This window comes from Aplidium turbinatum, chromosome 2 (assembly GCF_918807975.1).
Source record: "Aplidium turbinatum chromosome 2, kaAplTurb1.1, whole genome shotgun sequence".
Taxonomy (NCBI): domain Eukaryota; kingdom Metazoa; phylum Chordata; class Ascidiacea; order Aplousobranchia; family Polyclinidae; genus Aplidium; species Aplidium turbinatum.
In genome coordinates, this window is record NC_137473.1 from 39546196 (window position 1) to 39565959 (window position 19764).

At 36.8% G+C, this 19764-nt stretch overlaps 1 protein-coding gene across 1 annotated transcript in view; it reads left to right on the forward strand.

The window, feature by feature from the left end:
* Nucleotides 1-784: 784 nt before the first annotated feature.
* The window catches only part of LOC145765689 (actin nucleation-promoting factor WASL-like), a 29677-nt gene continuing 10697 nt past the window's right edge, over nucleotides 785-19764 (forward strand). The window contains exons 1-4 of the mRNA XM_082577510.1: nucleotides 785-898; nucleotides 1775-1909; nucleotides 2254-2340; nucleotides 2731-2830. Of these exons, the coding sequence (XP_082433636.1) occupies nucleotides 785-898; nucleotides 1775-1909; nucleotides 2254-2340; nucleotides 2731-2830 (436 nt within the window). The remainder of the gene's footprint in view (nucleotides 899-1774; nucleotides 1910-2253; nucleotides 2341-2730; nucleotides 2831-19764) is intronic.

Genomic DNA, 19764 nt, shown 5'->3' on the forward strand with positions numbered 1-19764 from the left:
GGGTCACTTTGGGGGGGTCTTACACCATCTTTCCACCCGAAAATATTGTTAGATTTGATATTTTTGTGATGTCCTGACATAAGACTTCGTTTTGACCAACTTTGGTCCATGTACTTTATTGGGTGAAATAAACCTTCCGAAGGGATCACATTAAGGAGGGTCACTTTGAAGGCATCTTACATCACCTTTCCACCCGAAAATATTGTTAGATTTGATATTTTTGTGATGTCCTGAGATAAGACTTCGTTTTGACCAACTTTGGTCCATGTACCTTATGGGGTGAAATTAACCCGTGGGGGGTCACTTTGGGGGTCTTACATCGTCTTTCCACCCAAAAATATTGTTAGATTTGATATTTTTGTGATGTCCTGACATAGAACTTCGTTTTGACCAAGTTTGGTCCATGTACCTTATGGGGTAAAATAACCCCCTTTTTCGGGCTTTTTAGGGGGCTCTAGGGTCCAGATTCACCCGGTGGGGTCAATCTTCCATACTTTTTGTGAGTGACATGGTTGACCCCAGTAACTTCAAGGGGTCAAAACTTTTGTACCTTATGGGGTGAAATCTTCTGTCGTAGGCTCCCAGACTATTATAATAATAATAATAATGGTGTTGCAAGCACAGCAGTGCTTTTTCACCTTCATAACTTACGTAGCAATATTAAATAAAAAAAAAAAGAAACTTATGCAGTCTTGGTCTATAAATATACGTACTACTTTATTTAGGTATTGATTTCATTTAATTTCAGTAACTTGTACATAGCTTACTATATTTCTTGATTGATATGAATGGTCCACCTCAATCAAGGAGAAGACCTCCACAGCAAAATATGCCTTCCATTTTATTGGCTGATCATGAAAACAATAGTTTATTTGGCTTGCTAGGACGAAAATGTGTTGTAAGTAATTTGGAATTGTGTTTTTTGCATATCTTGCATATAGTCCAATCTAAGGTAGTTGCAATACTAATTATATATACCATACTTCAGTGCTGTACTACAAAAGAGTTGTGAAATTCAACTACATATAACTTGCAAGTGCAAAAATGTTACCACAGCACCTCATGGTTTTTATGGTGGAGCTTGCACAATCTGGGTTGTTGCGTGTGCAGATTCACAAACCTCCTGTGGTAACTGTAGCCTCTGCTTTGTCATTTATTGTCAGATTTATTCATTCTTGTGACATCTTTAGAGGTTCATTAGTTAGTCTAGGTCAGCGCTCTACAACCTTTTTGTCATCGCAGCACCATTGATTTACTTTCGCGTTTTGCATGGTATTCCCGCCGCCAAAAATTTAAAAATCGCTAATCGCTTGTAAGAAAATCAAATATTTTGTTATTACACTTCGAAAAGTAAATTAACACTTTAACAAATCAACAGTTGCAATGGGCTCATTACAAAAGTTACAAAGTCAAAAATTCAATGACTCTGGCGTTTTTGTGTTTTACAATTTGTACATCATATAACTGTGATACAACAACAACACTCTTGTTAATAGCATAACAATCAAGAAGTGACACAACTATCAAAGTTTCTTTTTTGGGTATTGACTGCAATCAATCTTTTGTTTAACTAACTGGCCTACTGGGAGTGTGAATGTGGTATGGTGATCTATAAATGTAGAATGACGCATCAATATACTGAAGCAAAAAATTAATTCCCCTAAAAAACAAGACACAATCTCAGAACCGCAACATGTTTGGCAGAACCCCTGTTGAAGAGCACTGGTCTAGCTGGTAACAAAACCCTAAAATAAAAACAAAACTTTATTTTTAGGCTCTTGCTTCAGGTGTAGTGCAAGTGTACCTTGCACAAAACTCGACCTCCTGGCAAAAGAGATGCACTGGTGTCTGTTGCTTCATCAAAGATAATCCCAATCGATCATACTTCATAAGAGTTTTCAGCATTAAGGTATTCAACTACAAAACTTCTTTTGGTTAAATATTTGGTATTTTAAGGCTTTACTATGTAACTTTGAGGAACTGAATAAGTTCTTTATTCATAAACTTAAACTTTTATTGTTTATCTGTATTGATTGCTGATGTTCATTATTCATAAGCTTAAACTTTTATTGTTTTTCTGTATTGATTGCTGATGTTATGCAATAGCAATATTTTGTTGTTTTGCGTTTGTATGATGACCGGGAAATTTGCAGTTTCGAACAAGTGTTCAAGAAAGCTTGCTTTCAAGCTCTACATTAATTCTGTTATCAATTTCAATATCTATTCTTTGTTAAAGTTTAATACTGTATGCAGAGAGGAGAGAAAATCTGGGAGCAGGAACTTTATAATCAATTCAAGTACAGCACACCACGTTCTTACTTTCACACTTTTGACACTGATGTAAGTTTAACATTTTAGTGAAATCAACTACAAAAGACCAACTTAAGATGTTTGGAGATTGCTATAATGTTAAATAATATGCTTAAAACCCTGCCTAGTGAGGATATTTCTTGTGATATCACAAAAATCGTTTAGAAATTAATTCAAAAATTTGAAGTGTCTTATTTTAAGTTGTATTTAAAGTTTAAACCAACAATAGAAAACAATGCCAATCGAATTGATTAGTCGCTTTAAATTGCTTTATATTCAATCCTTTATTTGAATTTATATTGATTGCTGTTACACTTTTTGAGAGTGTATTTTATGTTAATGAAGCGTTAAATTTTGTCATCAACAATTCAGCATATAGTAGATTACCTTACGTTTCTAATTCCCAATTTCAATCAAAAGCGTTCTAGAGCTGGTTTAAACTTCGCAAGTGAAAAGGAAGCGCTGCAATTTAAAAAGATTGTTGAAGAAAAAATTCGACAAAAGCATGAAAAAAGACAGGGTAAGATAGTTGTATTTTTATCACCTTATTTTAACTTTATGTTAAAAAAACCCTCTATAGTGCAGCTCCCATCACAGTTTTGGTATTAAGCAGTTATTTTTTCTTAAATTATTCACCACTTTCACCAGTGACGATCGGTGAGGGAAAGCAAGGAAAGCAGTGCTTACCTGAGCGAAAACTATGCAAGATATAATGACTGAATTCTAGGTTTAACTTCTTATTATTTTTATCAAGTCTATTTTAATTTGAAAATTACTGTGTTTGTGACTACAATTACTCGTAACGCTTGTGAGTAGTCTAAGTCCTCACCAAACCGCATGTCTTGCCTATAAATGCCAATTAACGCAAACGCTTTTGTCAGAAACCATCACTGAAGCTCCAGGGAAATCAACTTTCAAAGTTGCTTTCCCAGGTTCAAAAATGTCAAAAAACGCCTTCGTTTTATCCAATCATCAATCGTTTTGCAAAACGTCACCAGCTGCTTAGCCAATCAGATGTGTTATGGTTATGGTATGGTTAGTTGTGCTTTCCCAGTGACGTCATGCGTATCTCATTGCGGCTGCTTTTGGTTTCAGACGAAAGGAATACAACCTCTACGCATGAGTGATTTGCGCGCTTGTAACTATAGGCTACTGAGTACGCTGAAAATAAAGCTGGTTCTCTTACCAAAAAAAACATAGATTCTACAATAAAACATGCAATTCCAAAGGGTACATTAACCAACCAGTAGGCTACTGAAACAGCACAAGTGTTTTTTAAATTCTTTTGGGTCAATAGACTGACATCACAAGTTCAGAGCAAATTTACTTGTGTTCTTCAAAAATGGACTAGCTTAATTTATAGGCTAATTATTTGCTCTTTACTAGTGCACCAGTCCAATGCATGTCTTAAATGCTTACAGATGACATTGACAATAAGTTTTTGTGTTCAGTCTAAAAACGCAGCCAACATTCTAGACTAGTCCCAGTTTGATTGATTGATTAAATCTTTATCCTCGGACTGGAAAAGTCCGAAGATTTTGTTTTGGAAATGCTCTCAGAGCGCACCAAATTGGAAGAGTTTTTCAAAATTTTCTGGGGGAGGCCCCCCAGACCCCCCGCTGGAAGTGTTGCCTTCGGCAACACGCCTTCGGGCTTCGCCCGACGGTTACGCCCTTCGTGCCTACTACCTTGCTGCAGCATATTTCCAAGTTGCTTTCCCAATGGTTTAAGCCACCGAACGTCACTGACTTTCACTATTAATAAATTCGGTTGGTGGATATTTAAAGTTAGGTCTTACGGTGGTGCTGTCAAAAGCCCTTTTGTTGCTACAAAGCCAACTTTGGGTTTAAAACATAAAGAGTACTTTTAAACGGTTAATTATATAGGCAAGCACATGGCAAAATATTTAACTAATTAGTAAAGTGCAGGATCTTCGTCACACTGCATCATTGATGCAGTCCATCAATGGTAGGCAATGTTTTGATACTTTACTTCACTGATCTCAAAAAAATTAAAAGAGATCATAACGCCATGACGATTTTGTATGTATATAATTTGTTTATACTGTGGTTGCATTTGTGTGAGAGACTTCTATTGTATTTTGAGACCATTCTGTTCCCTTTAAGTTTTACTGACCCTTTGTATTGCGCTTAGTCTCTGCATTGTGTACCAATTCTGTCGATAGCAGGTTTAATTGTTTGAATATTTCTGGCCTTTGCAGTGCAGCTTGCTTGTTCTTCCGGGTAATTTCTGCTTATTGCAACGGCTTTCTAATCCAGTAGAAGTGATTCCATGTTTTGGTAGTGATTTGACGTAATAGCTGTACCGCAAGAAACGTCAATGACAGTCTGTAAAAAGCTACCATGTACTACGGTTAAGTCTTAACCGAAACTGAATTCACAACGTTTTGTATTTGAAAACGAATTGAACTGTTTCAATAACCTAACGAAGTGAAAGAAGTCGTTTACACTTTACACTGCACATTTGCGCTGTTTTTTTTTGATTGCAGCAATCTTGAATACCTCTTGTGTTGTGTCTGTCAGTTTTGTGTTTGGTGACACAGCAAAGTTTGATGGTTTGCTAAGTTACATGTAGACAAGTTGATGTGCCAGTCAGTCATGGTCATCCACACAATGCCACGTGATGAAGTGAACTATTCGAACAATGCCGAATGGCAAGTTTGTCGCCGCGTCAATTAATTGTGTCTTACTCTGTTGTGTTGACTGGTGATCAGCTATAGGAGAGGAAACGTCACTTAGTGGGGCGATGTCCATATATGGACATGTCATTTATAATAATCTTATAGTTACATTAAGCCCGGGCTCATAAATGCATAAGGACGTAAATTAGCAAAAGAAAAGTAGCAGGCCTACCCAAATTCGCATATATCGTTTTTTTTTGTTTTTTTTACAGTAAAAAATTAAACAAAACTTTTTTAAAGTGATGGTAACTTTTCATTGAGTTGCAATTCGCTATTACCACAGCGAACTCGCAGCATCAGGCTTAAACAGGTCGTTAAAATCTGCATTATAAAAGAATGGTAACTTTGTTAACGTTGAAATTCAATATATATATACATTGCTCATACTTGTTTAATTTTACACTCAAAAGGAATGCATAATTATGTTTGATGATCAAGTGTGTGACAAGTAGGCTACAGTATATATCACAAACTTAATTTTGTTAAAGGTTTCGTAGCACATGTCCTTTATGTTTTTGTTACCATAATCGAAATATCAATTTTTATGGAGCAGTAACTGTGTTGAAAACTCTTTCTGTAGTTTATCAGCTGTATGTGACAAACAAATTTCTGCGGGTGATTGGTTTGGTGGGGTGTGTGCGCATAGTGGAACCCAGCCTTAACTGTTCAAGGCAGCGGAAGTGAGAATGCTTCACTCTTCCTCCTATCGAGACTGGACGTTTCCAGTAAGCCACGTCTGTAACTGTATATAATGAATAATACAAATACCCAGCAGTAGCTTTTGACTACAAATGTTTCGCTGAAAACTGAATTGAGGACCAAGTTATTTTCAAACTTCCTTTGTCTCATAACTAATGCCTCAAAAATCAGAACGTTTGCTTGTTCTGTGTGGTAAAACAAGCGGTATTTGCTATATTTGTCTGAAAACAGGAGTCTAGCTAGTTAAATCTTTCTGCATTCGATGATAAGACTACGATAGAGACACTTGAGGCACAGAGTGAGACAGAAGATGCTGCCGTTCTCCAGGAAAAAAGTACATTCATTTTACATTGATTTAACGCCTGTAGATTTAAAGTCAATGCAAAAATTAAATTTAGCTAATGAACATAAACAAGAACCTACATTGTGACATTCCACTCGCGTTGTTACTAAACAAGCGATGCATCCTTTCAATCAATGGATGGGTTGTTCACTCTTTAGTTATAAGATTTCGAAGAAGTGATAATTTCATTTGGTGGTTAAGAGTTAGCTTTTTCTACGTGATTCAACACCATGAAAAAGCGCTTGTCATAATGTCTACGTTGTAATGCGGGTGGTACTAATCGCTTCTATAATGTTAAAAGGACATGAAAGAAACGCGCTTCTGTTTTCTTACGCATTTGCTTGCTCAGACAAATGTTGTCTTGTTTACACTGTTTTAACGTTCTAGGACATTCGAACTTATATTATAAACACACCCACAAAGGAAAATATAAGGCATTGAATTGAATCATTTTAGCATGGGAAGTTACACTCCAGGATTATTAGTATTTGAAATTTTGATGTTAATCTGTCATTTGATTACATAACATCAATGTAGCGTTTATGCATGGTTTGTCTGTTGTAAGTTACAGGAGACACCGTTGCGGATATGCTTGAGTGTGACAACATAGTGTCAATCGGTGTTGGAATCAGATTCAGTGGTTTGTTTGCGTTTCGGAAGTACGTAAGAATCTATGGCTTGCGTTCTTTGATTCTCCACCTCCAGTATTAAACAAAAGTTTTTCTACTAAAATAAATAATAAAAACTCCGATGATGTGATAAAAAAATTGTTACAACCAGTGAGCTTGTTGGTGAATGTTAATCACAGAAGAAAATTACGGAAAATAGCAGCACTTCTAAAAGAAATTCGTTTATTACTGTTACCGTACTCTAAATTCATCTGTTACTCACGTACAGAATATTTGTGCATAGCTTTTGCTGCAAGGAAATAACATCACCACCTTTTCCATTCATTTGTAAAGGCTTTTCGTCTGAGGAAGCTCATTTTGGCGTTCTTACGTAGTTTCAACGCTCTGGTGACGTCGGAGCGATGTAAAAAAAGGACTGATTTGTTAGCTGGACTTATACATCAAAATGAATGCAAACGCGTAGCTTTGCGAAGGCTAGTTTACTCTGAAGTTTGTATGGAGGTGTGTTCTGCGTTACTCAGAAGGCGTACCGGTGCTGCTGCGATTCTCCCGCTTCGATGGGAAGTGATCGTTCGTCCGATTCATAGTTTTATTGAGTGTTTTTTTACTGCCTTGTTGTTTTTTCTATTGGTAAAACATAAACTAAAAGCAAGGTAGCAAGTCATGTCTATCTTCAGCAGTATTTGTTGAATGTCCTGACGAGACGCAGTTGTATGCTTTTTATGGAGTTTGAACCCAAAACCTTTTGAACATGAGAGTAAGTCGCCATTTCAATTGGTAATAATCGCAGTCGCCGGTTTTTCACATGATCGATAGGTGGTGGTCGAGAGCGAAACATAATAATCCCGTTTGGATTTCTTTGCATCTTTAACTTCTAATCATCCTCTCACTTTGTAATTGTTATCATTAGTAAAATTTTCACAATTATGGGGCATTGGTATTCGTTTGTGATAAGCTAGATCGCCAGAACACTAGCGTGCTTTTTTCCGCCATGTGCTGGCGGAATATAGTAGTTTAAAATCAAGAAGAAATTGATGCCTTCTATTTTTATGGTGACACACCAGTGTCATAACAAACGTGCATCAACTAGAATGTATGTGTCATGTTAAAGATCAGAAAAGATGTTAAAATCTTACGCTATTTATTAGCTAGATTGCTAGAATGACCTTTGAACCAAAGAAAACTAATTTTGTCGTTTTTGTGGAGCATTTTTTTCCTGAGCAAAAAAGTACAACGCCAAACACGCAGGAACTAAGCTCATATTCAGCAAAGGTTGGAAACTAGATTGTTTACATATTCAGTGCGTCAAATGTTTCTTTCACTTTGTGGCATTGAAGATTTAAACATGATAATTTTTTGCTCTTGAATGCCTTTTGTGACATAGCCTTTTCAGTTAAATATTACTACTTTTAGGGATTTGAATGCTTGACTTGTCTGTTTATTAACTTTATCTAGGCGTTTCTTGGCACTCTTTTAAGGTCTTTATATGCACATTTGACTGCCGGTTAATGTCACCGAACTTTTATTCTATATTTAGCTTGCTTTTAAGCCATTAAAATAGTTAAATTCATTAACTGATTATAGGCACTATCAAAATATAGATTTATTTGGAAGCTCAGTTTGCTCTAACAGGCAGAAACAGACTAATTACTTTTTGCCCTTAAATCGCCCGACTCTTCTATGTTTCATATCGTCAGACTAATAAAATAATGGCGTAACTCATTTTTTCTTGTTTTGAGATAATCGAAAAAAACTGTCTACACGGTTGTTTTTATCATATTTCTTGTACAGTTAAACGAAAATAGCATGTCGACACAATTACAATGAGCATGTATACTTTGATTTGCTTCATTTTGCATCCCATAATGTGCTGGGATGACTTAGGCCATTTTCCGAATGCACAGACATGACTTAGGCCATTTGATATTTTGAGTTTATCAATATGAGTTTTTTAAAGGTGACATAATAACAGTAATAATACGACTAGAATTAACAGGAAAATCCCTAATAGCAACTCCAATCTAACGATAGGAGTTATATTTCATGCTAGACTGCATATTTCGCCCAAAAACAGTTCAGAGTTGGCAAGATAAGCTGAATAAATTATTATCAGTGATGAAGCAAATTATCAAAAAAGTAGTGGCACCCTGTTGGCATAACATGTTTCATAGATTAGAGATCATTGTATTTCCTAAATTTGATTGGAAGATGGCTTGAAAAAATAGGAATCCATGTAGTGTCACCTAAGTTTGTTTTTGACCGCTGTGCCAGATCCTCCCACTGTGCACTTCACATAATGGGACCTTGTACAATACCTTTCCACTGCTTTCATGATTCAGGCCTCTAAGATCATGGGATCTCCATTCTCCATCTTTCTTTCCAGGCCTGATACTCAACAAGCATCATCCATCGGTTTTCACAAAATCACTGTGTTGCATCCTCTGTACATTGTTGGGATGCGGTCTGATCCTGGCATTCTGGAAGATAATTTCGTATTCTCTCGTCGTAAAAATCTCGTTTACCACTTTTCGCTCGATAGTAGCCTACTGTGCATGCTATCTCACTCCATTTGAGTGTGACCAGTCACGAGGTACTTTTGAGTAACAGTGATGCCATGCTTCCATGCAAGGGCACAGTAGGCACTAGAGACATTAGAGTTTCTATTTTGATATTCACACCCATCACTCCAAATAACTATCTCCTCCTGACCGGGGCTTCCAGAAATTACCCGTTCGAAATGATTAAACAGCAAGAAAGCGAATACTTCATTGCGTAAATCACCTTCTGTTTCATTCCAAATAGAGCAATAAGCATCTTTTCATTCAAGATTAAATAGTGTAAAATTGTGTACCTGCAGCCTGGTTTTATAATACATACTGCTTGCGTTAGTTTTAGAACACAGAAGTACAGCCTGTAAATCCATTGTCCATACGGATTTTTCTGTGCTAGCGGACTCTTTGTCTTTCGTCTTCTCATCTCGAGCTTCATTCTTCCACTTGATATAATCATCGTATCGTTCCTTGGTAATATTACCGTGTTTGAATGAAACACACACGTCGCACTGATCCTTACGTGCTATGAACAGTGCACCCGGAAGCCCATTGCAACCAGTTCCCCTGAAGCTGCACGTTTCGATCTTACTGGACCGCAGTGGACATGGAGCTGGCCAAGAGTGTGTGCGTAGCCCTCGCGTAGTTACGACCACCTTAAACAACCATAGGCTACAAGCGAATGGCCTTTGTCTCAATTTGGACCTGGACCAAACAAAGCCCAATGGCGATGATATCACGGGTAACGGGGGCAGGCTTGGTAGAGTTGGAAGCCTCCAGCCCGGTTTCTCACATTGGCGGCGGATCTATGATGATCGTCTCCCAGTGCCTTTTGCCCACGTCTTTTCCATCATAGACTGGGTCTCCAAAGCCACATACGACATCACCACCAAAGCCAAATTCAATTTGAAGACAAACCAATGCTCGGACACGAGCTGGAGCCGACGATGAAGACGGAGAAGTTCTCATTATGAAATACTTCACTAAAATAAGCTGTGCTCAATGATCGTATTCCTGATGATTCAACAAGTTCTTTGTATTGCTGATGAAGTTGGATTATGGTAGTTCCAGGGTACAAGAATTTCTTCTTTCTGTACGTTGTGACCTTTCTACAGTAATGGGAATCTACAGTAGGAAAGTCATTGAGAAATTTTGCCAAAAAGTGATTTTCTTCTTTTCCCACTTTGGCACATTTACCTACACATGAAAGTCAATTCAAATGTTATGAAATCTATGTTTTCCTATGTTCTCCTTCTTCCATCAGTGAAGCTCAAGAATGATGGTGAAGAACCAGCAACGAGCTTATAAAGTTGCTAAGTGTGATATTAAGCCGAGAATTAATTAAGAATCCAACAATGGCTTTCTACAAAAACATGCCATGGGTGCAAGAAGACTCCGAGAAACGGTGCATTGAGAAGATCTGACCTGTATCACAGTGTGAGGTGATAAGTCACACTACCAAAGTGCTAGGGACATGAAGCTTCTCAAAGGAACAGAAAGAAAACAGATTGATTTAAGTAGGGTAGTTACTTGGAAATGGCCAAGATTACGACACATCATCATCATCATTTTCAGCCTGTGAGAGCCCACTGCAGAGCGTATGCCTTCCCCTTTTCATGTCAATTTACATGATTATGTGCTAGTTGGTACCAATTGGTTGTATTGCATTATTTGTGAATGTCGTCCCTCCATCTCACTTTCGGTTTTCCTTTTTTTCTTTTGGTTTCTCGTGGTGTCCATGTTGTTAATTTTTTAGTCCATCTATTGTCCTGATATCTTGCTATATGACCTGTCCAGGACCATTTCAGTTTCTTGATTGTGCTTAATATATCTCGTAATTTCGTTTGATTTCTGATCCATTCGGCAGTCTTTTTATCTCGCCATGTTAAACCCATCATGACTCGTTCATGTGCTCTCTGCATAGTTCTTAGTTTAAGTGTTAATACACACATAGAATACATAAAACGATACATAGAATAGAAAAAAAACACTATTATTTTGAGCTAAATTAATTGTCTAGACTTGTGATGAAGTGGAAGCTTTATTTCTGTACAATTTGGATTGTCGTCTTCTGACCATCTGCTCTGTTGCAGGAAAGCTTTATTTCCAGCAAACGATTAAAAAGATTTGTAAAATGGCCTAAGTCATGCGTTTGAGTTAGGCCATTTGACATTTTTACGAAAATACCACTTTCTCGTTAACGCAGGTCTTAGAAAATTATGTGACAGATGCGCTACATTTTAGGGATCTACAAAACACTAATATCTCAATTTCGTCAAAAAGTGAGTTACGCCATTATTTTATTAGTCTGACGATATTATACTTTTATTCATCTTGGAAAAACTGCGGTTTGGGTTGCTTTTCAAGCTTTTTCAATCGATGTGATTAAGTATGAAATATGGGGGTGAAAATACGAACTTCAACGGTATTTATAGGCAATGACCATCGTCTCTGCTTGTGGTTTTATTCCGAGGCCTGCGTAGTTTTTGGAATTTTATTGTTGTTTGTTTTTCTCGTAATTGCGTCATTTTCGCAGTAATCAGCGACTTCGAGCGTCGCAATTAGAGCGCGCAGTTATTTGTGGATCCATTGAGCTTCAGCTTTTCTATTCGTTTTTCTTTTTATGTGGAAAAACAGCAGTTCTAAGGAATGATTTTCTTTTCTACGTAATTGCTGGCGCTGTACAATGCATGCAAGTGGCAAGAATCTGACTACCGTTACTTGGTGACAATTTGCTTTACGTGAATTTTATATTGACAAAAATACTAATGATGAAAGTGGGTGGGCGTGATCATTTAGCCCGTATACGTGATTTGGTGGTCAACTTTAATTTGGAGAAGATGTCAGATGTAATTAAGATCTGCTATTTTCATTGCTTGGCTATGTGTGACTTGTATGAAATACTTTGAGTGATCGTTATTTTTTACACGCAATTGAGGTCTGTTATTTCTTTAATTGATTACAAATGCATTTGTCAAAATCAGTAGAACGTTTGTGCTAAAAATATCCCATTGAATCATACAATTATTTTACGTCACTTTTCCACTAATATTCAAGATTTTATGATTTTATCAAACGTTTATAAAAAATTTCACTGAATTAATAGCTGAGTAAGAAATTTTTTTTATTCCTACTTTGCATCAAATTTTTATTGCTACCATTGTGCTATTTAACAATAATTTTGTTTTTATTTCTTCTGTATTGCCGCGTGTGTCGACAGAACGGTCGTCGCAATACAAAATAACAAGCCCAATAATGATTCACGGTCGGACTCGGTATACCATTGTCAGTGTAACATCATCTTATTCGATTCGATTTGATTGAATGAGATAAAAGGAGTTTTAAACTGTTCTTTTTGATGACATTATAGTTTATTTCCTGTTTGGCTTTGTTTGATTAATGGAGAGTGTACTTTTTTCAACCAAATATATCCAGCTGCTGTCGACAGCTAATGGTTTTGGTTAGTTTTATCCCACTGTGCAAAGGGTACAGCTTTATTGATTAATTATGCCAAAGCCTTTCTAAGACTCCTTTTTTGCCAATGACCATAGCAATAAATGGAAATAATTTATACCGGAATTGTACTTGATTTATTTTTGCTTTTATGTGAAGTGTAACTGTACGTGACGGCTCATCAATCATGTGTTGGGTTGTTCTTTTTTGATACAATTTGGTGTAACGGCATCATCAAAAAAACAAAAACAACTAGTTTATCCATTTAGTATTTGCTTTGGGAGAGAAGTAATTTTACGATACCATAAACAGATGACTGACAGTAACTGGGACTGGGATTGAATAGCATTATCTAAAACAAATGCAATACACTCATAAAATAACAGCATAAACTCGAACGTTTTCGGCAAGAACTCTTTGCCCTCTTCAGGAAATACTTAATACATCTAATCAAAAAAACAAACAAATAACTGTAAATAATGGTAGTGATTAGTGACTGAAATAAATAACTGCAATATGCACCGAGCTAAGTACAGCTGAAGAACAGATACCAAAGGTGTTAACATTTTGTTGATGCGTATGAATGCAATCACAAAACAAGATGGCGAGCGGCAATTAAAGACAATCAACAAGCAAACGTGATCTAATATAAATTCAGTAGGAAAGATGCCCCTCCAGCGAATAACTTTTTGTTGAACCTAGGTTTGCGTTGTTTTATTTGAAGTGCCTTGTGAATTTTGGTTTCAAATTCTGATTGGCAGTTTCGAATTATTTTAAATGAATCTGATGTGAAATTGACGTCACAACAAAAGTTTTGCAAGTTTTCTTGCTGGACAAAATATTTCCTAATCACAATTATTTATTTTACAGCAGTCAGTTGTAAGATATCGTTACCGTAATAACAATGTTTCGACGATTTTCACCTGACTTGCTTAGTTCTTTAGCGTTGCATTCGCTTTGAGATAATTCTTCACATGATCACATCTATAAATGTTTGTGCTGCTTTTCCACGATTTCGTTTGCTGTTGAACAGTTTACATTTACACCATAGTAGGGATTCGCGATCAACTAAACTTATCGGAGATTGCATTCTGTGCCCCGACCAAAGAAGATAACTTTTCTTAATTCGATGGATTAAAGCTTCAGTTTCCTAGCCCTTTTTAGACACTATGAACGCGACAAAAAGTTGTTGAGTTTTCCTTGATAATGGCTTCGTTTGTTTAATTTTGTTACTAAAATTGTTTTGGTTAAAACCGGTGATCAGTTTTCTCAGATTTTTTGACCAGTTTGCTATTACTCTTCTTCTGATTCTTCTTGCAGTTGTTGGTTGTCGATGATGCCATCCCAGCCAGCAAAATTGGTCCTTCTTTACAAAGTATAAAGGACCAGTTTTGCTGGCTGGGATCACGGCATTGGTACAGGAAGCACATCATCTCAGCGACGGTTCACACAGCTACCACAGAACTTTCCACTTCCGTTGATTTTCATGGTATCAGTCAGCTGAGAAAAAGCTTGAAGAACATTATTTACTTTTCTGTTTTATTTGCCGTAAAATCAGTCCACTCCTAACGCAATTATACTACTTCCTCTTGCCACTACTATAGCGGATTTATCACACAAGGTATCAACGGAAACCGTATCCCTTCTGTCGCCGACACCATGTGTTGGCAACAACAAAAATTCTAACTTTTCAATGTTTAAAAAGCTACAAGTTGGAGAAATTTCACTCAATTTTCACTCAACCAAAATGCGACCGCGTTTGTAATACTGTATATATAAAAAGAAAATTGGAAACTTTTTAGCTATTTAATATGATTTTTGCTGTATCAATGTTGTATATTCTTAGAGCAGTGTGGTGTATCTACGGTACAGATTTGCCACTGTGGAATATGAGTCAGATCAATGTTGGACAACCATTCGTGATTTTTCTCCCTTTAACTGCGTCAATGTTTCGCTTCAAATGCACGTTTTCTTGAGGAGAGTTACAGGAATTGGTGTTATGATCGGTTAGCATTAAATTCCAATTTCAGTTCACAGTGCCAATTTGGCACTGTTTCTGTTGTGATTCATGTCATTGACGTAATGATGACATATTTTAAGCTGACTACGGTGTCCAATGATCTAACGCAGAGACAGCATGTTTTATGTAAATTTTACAAGTGTATTCTGTAAAAGTACTGAATTTAGTTTTTTCCCAATGGGAATATATCCTGGTTCAAACAGTGATCGTCGCTAAGGTATGGTTTTATCGTGTCCACTTTAATGGTAGCTCGTCAATTTATTTGGTATTATCTACAGGTCAGTCGTCAACCACAAATTTCTGTTAGTCAAAGCATCAACGCAGTCAGTCAATTGTAAAACTCTGATGTTTATAATTATGACGTTGGCTCGCTGGACGTTCTTAGTGTCAAGCAGAAAGTGTTTTTTTACCCCAATAAATTTTTTTCTTCCACATCAAAATCGTAACTTTTATATTCATTTGCCCGTACTATATCATACAAACTGAAAACTTAAGATGTTCATCTCTGGACAGTAAAATCCTTCATGTTTACATGGATTTAACGGCAGATGTTAAATCAATGTAAAAATGAAGGATTTTACTGTCAGGGTCAGGATTAGATTTTTTTCTAGCTGTAGTTGCAACGTGCATTTGATGAATGCGAAGTAAAATAAAATAAAAGGAGTTGTATGGTTTGGATTTTTACTTTGGCAGTCATCAGATGAACGTTACAACTACTGCTAGAAAATATATTCATGTTCCTTTTTGGATGGTCAAACGTTCAGGCTGGAGAAGTAACGGACAACAACTGCTCTATTGATGATCAAGAATTTCGGTTGTTTTTCTGTTATATGAGTGGTTAGAAAAAGCACCAACGGGATTTTTTATTTTCCTCACAAAACGTTCTATTGCATTCAAAAACTTCATCTGCATATGTTCAGGAAACACAGTGAAAGTTCCATCCATTGATTCGAGTAGTAACGTGTTTTATGTTAATATTTGACCACGTGATAGCAATTGCATACAAAACAAAATTCATCGACTCGACGACTATGCTTCTAGAGTAAGAAAGCATGGTATTCAGAATGACTTGATCTAAAGTTTAGCTATAAATATGTATTTCCTATATTGTGGTGTATACGCAAATAGTTTTTGTTGTGCAAGAGACGCGACACGGGAAGGATTATTGAATTCAAACTTGGAAAGGAAAGGTGAAAGTTATGGGTTCGTTTTGCAACATAATTAATTTGTACCAACCTCGTAGTGAATGCATGAAATTCTGCGTCTTAAATTTTGGCACCCAGAAGAAGGTCTTCGTTATTAAGACCTTTATATTGCGATCTGGGTGGGATGACTGTGCCAGAATCGGCGAAGGCATGATTCATTTTCAATGGACGACGCACGGTTTAACGTAACTGTCTGGCTGGTTGAGCAATGACTGGGTCCTAAAATTGATCACGTAATCGACAGCAATTAGCAAGAAAAGCCAATTTTAGGCGAAATCATTTTAAAGACGTCTTTCCGCTTGAGCTACACAAAAAATTTAGTCTTTCTCCACAGCAGCTGAAAAGTGAATTTGCTATTGTGACAAGGATATGAAGTTGTGGATCAGATTCAGAATCAGACGTGACTTTTAGACCACGGTGTGGTTCAGTGTATGTAAGTGTTCGCAAAACTTAGTCACTTAAATATGCATTGAGTTTTGTTTATATTAAAGAAAGATATTTATGACTATGGTGTTTTCCTTGCAGTATTGTTATTAGTAGAATCAATAGTTTATTGAGGTTTGATAGTTGACTTGCACTCACATCTTGTGCATTTGACTTAGTTACGTGAATAACTATCGAATATTGATACAAGAAACTTTTAAGTTTTGTTTTAATGGTTTAAATTTACATTCAACATTGTTTAATTTCGCGCAAAATGGCGGTGATTTCCACTCACAACTAAAATCTGTTTGTATTTACTGCATCACCAAAGTTATTTCTCATTTTTAAGACTAATAATTTTATGGGGGGTGGGTTATTAAATATTTTGATGGCCAACTTTTGAAAGATTTTGCTCCAACTCTTGAAAAACTTTCTTACGTCACCCTTAGCAATTAGCATGTGCTATGTGGTGACTAATATTGCACTTTCTCGTTGAAAAGTACAGCCACAACCCATTTTGATTTGTACCCTTTACAAAGTTTCAAAGGTTGAAAAGATGTTGGGTAAAACTAGGCGTTTAAATCCGCTTGATATCAAAGGTTGTGCAGTTTTCGTAACAGAACCCACGTGCTGTAGTTTGCCGCGCAAAGAAAAACCTATGTGAGGTTTGACCGTGTCATCTTTTCTATTGCACGATATTCTCCCGTTGTGCATTTGACTTAAGAGTTAAGGCGTTGTTTGACATTAGTTTTTTTTTTTCTTTTCAGGATTTAGGGCAGCAGCAACACTAATATTGTTCTTCGCAAGTTTTTTTTTTTCTTGACAGATAGAGATAAATGGATCAGCTTTTCATGCAAATTTTTGTATCCTTGATTGATGTGGTATTTGCTTCGAAGTTAATTATTTAGCTCAGCCGTAGGTACTTTGGCTTCTGTCCATGGTTGTTTTTAAACTTTTTACTACGTAGCAGACGGAGTTGTGTGTGTCTGTGCCAGAATCCGTGTTGTTTGCATGGAATAGAGTCAGGCTAATCGCAAGGCTTCAAGTAGATTGCTCCCTTTGCCTAAAATAGATAACTTGTAATGAAGAGCCTTGGCCAATTTTTTTTTTTGCAATTTCATGAATGACAAACGTTTTGACGATCCTATTTCATTTTTACGTTTTGAGGTCACAGAGTGCAGACAAGGTCAATTTGTGGCTGTGGATAAATATCTAGTGTACCAATGGCTTTTGTTCTTTCGCAGGTTACTACATTTCAGAAGGAAAGTTGGACCATTAAATTTTAACAAAGCGGAAAGAAGCGTTTAATTAAATGTACAATATAAATAAACATGTGTTAGTGCCAGAAAGTAAAGAATATTTTTTATTTGCATTTTTACTTATTTTTTATGGATCCATGGAAGCTTTGTTGTTTTGTTGACCTTGACTGCTTATTGGTGTTATGACGTTTTCAAATACGTAATGTAAAAACATTTCTTGTGAAATCAACGCATAGGCTTGTAAAGTATACTGTATGTCGGAAACGTTTATCGGAACTGCACTTTACAAATTAGTTTGCCGTAATGCTGTGGGGGCATGATTTGGTCAGCGCTAGGTCAATTGTTTAATTGAGTCAAATAAATCTGCAAAGAGCACGGTATTTTCACTCTGAATGAAGTATCCTGTCATCATCGCTCAGCATGACCTTCGTAGCTTGCGCCTTCTCCGTAAGACCTTTCTATATTTGCTTCTCCCATTCGTGTATTTTCTTGTTTTTTTTAAATCGCTTCACGCTTCGTTGATTGGTCACTTACGTCATTTATTTGGTTGTCCTGTTAATGATAATTATACGTTTCCGGTACTATGGATTACATTTTATCGTGACTAGGTTGTCCTTTTTCCAACTGCCGGTTTTCATCCAACAAATGTCATTTGTTGCCTTAAAACAACGTTGCATCACGTTTCAATAGCGCAAAAGTAACAATATTAGTTAATGTTGCTCTGCTAACTGTTACACAATGCAGTTGCCTGTGTTTTGCTTTCAAACTTCTGAACTGTAAGAAACGTGAGCTGATCTATGCTTCCTCTACGTTGCTCAATCACAACATTAAAGGTTAGAGTTGTAGAAAAGCGCATTGCCGGAATATAAAGCATCCTCTTGCACATCGGTGAGCATTTGTGGTGCTGTTACAACAGTGGCATGAGAAGAACAGACAAGCTTTAATCAATATTCACATCTTACGACAATTCTTTCTACGTGTCAGTAGAGATTTTGAACAGCATAGTGTGGAATGAAATAAGTCTTAAGAATTTAAGATCGTTTTGAATCATATACTTTTAATAACAAATCTATTACTTTTGGTGAGTGTTTTAATTGTCGGCAGTAACTTGCCGAAGTGAATATTCAAATTTATTTTTTGTACCTGTTTATTTTAGAATTTTTGTAAAAGATTTCAATTTGCTGATTGTATTGTAACGGTAATGCAAGATGACCAGCGCATATCTTCCTAAGTTTAACGCTTTCGATATGACTTCACTACAAATAGTGACGAACAAACAGCATGAAGATGATCTAGATTCTGTAGGCTCAGAAGACGACAAATGTTGCTCGGATTATAGTTTGTCAGATATTGAAGATGGTCTCGATAGTAAAGGACATACTGGCAGACAGAGTGTTATCATTGATCACCCTGATTTGCCACTTGTGTTGGATTTGCCAGTTAAGTTGAGCCGACCGAATTCGCTTTCCCTTTGCCGGTTGATATCGCAAGAAGAGGCTAATGCTGAAGACCACATTTTGACAGTGAGCAGACAGTTTCAAGAAAAAGCCCAAAATCTCAAAGACTCCAGAGTGTTGCCTAATCATGGTAAAAGACCACACTCCGCTCATTGGGCCCGCAGACGATCGACTAAATTGACCGTCAAGAAAGAAACAGCGAAACATGGCGTTCTTCAAATTGCTCATCTGTTGAACAGTCAAGAAAGCTTATCTGGACATAGCAGAAGTCCTTCAAGTATCGAAATAGCTGGTGACCTTAACACTGATGTTTCTAATCCATTGAACAATCAACAGCATTTCATCCAGGAATCACGGTCGTCGAACGATCAAGCTAAGACCAGTTCAGAGAAAGAGAAAAGTGACACAGTAACGCAAACGAGAAAGCCTTCGGTTGTTGTAGATTCCCCTGTGTCTCCTTGCTCCACCATTCCGTCAGTTATCAGCACTCCTAGTCTTAGTACGGAAGAAGACGAAGATGTTGGAGGGATTAGCCCCAACTCGGCTGTCAAGAAATGGAAGCATTACAAACTTGCGATGACTGCCTACAGAAAATCAAAAGAGACACGTGCTGCAGCTGCTTCGACTGACACGAATCACAAGTGCTCTTCGGCTTCCCCGTCGTCACAAAGTCAACAAAGTTTCTTCGAGCGTGAAACCATATATAATTTCTGGGA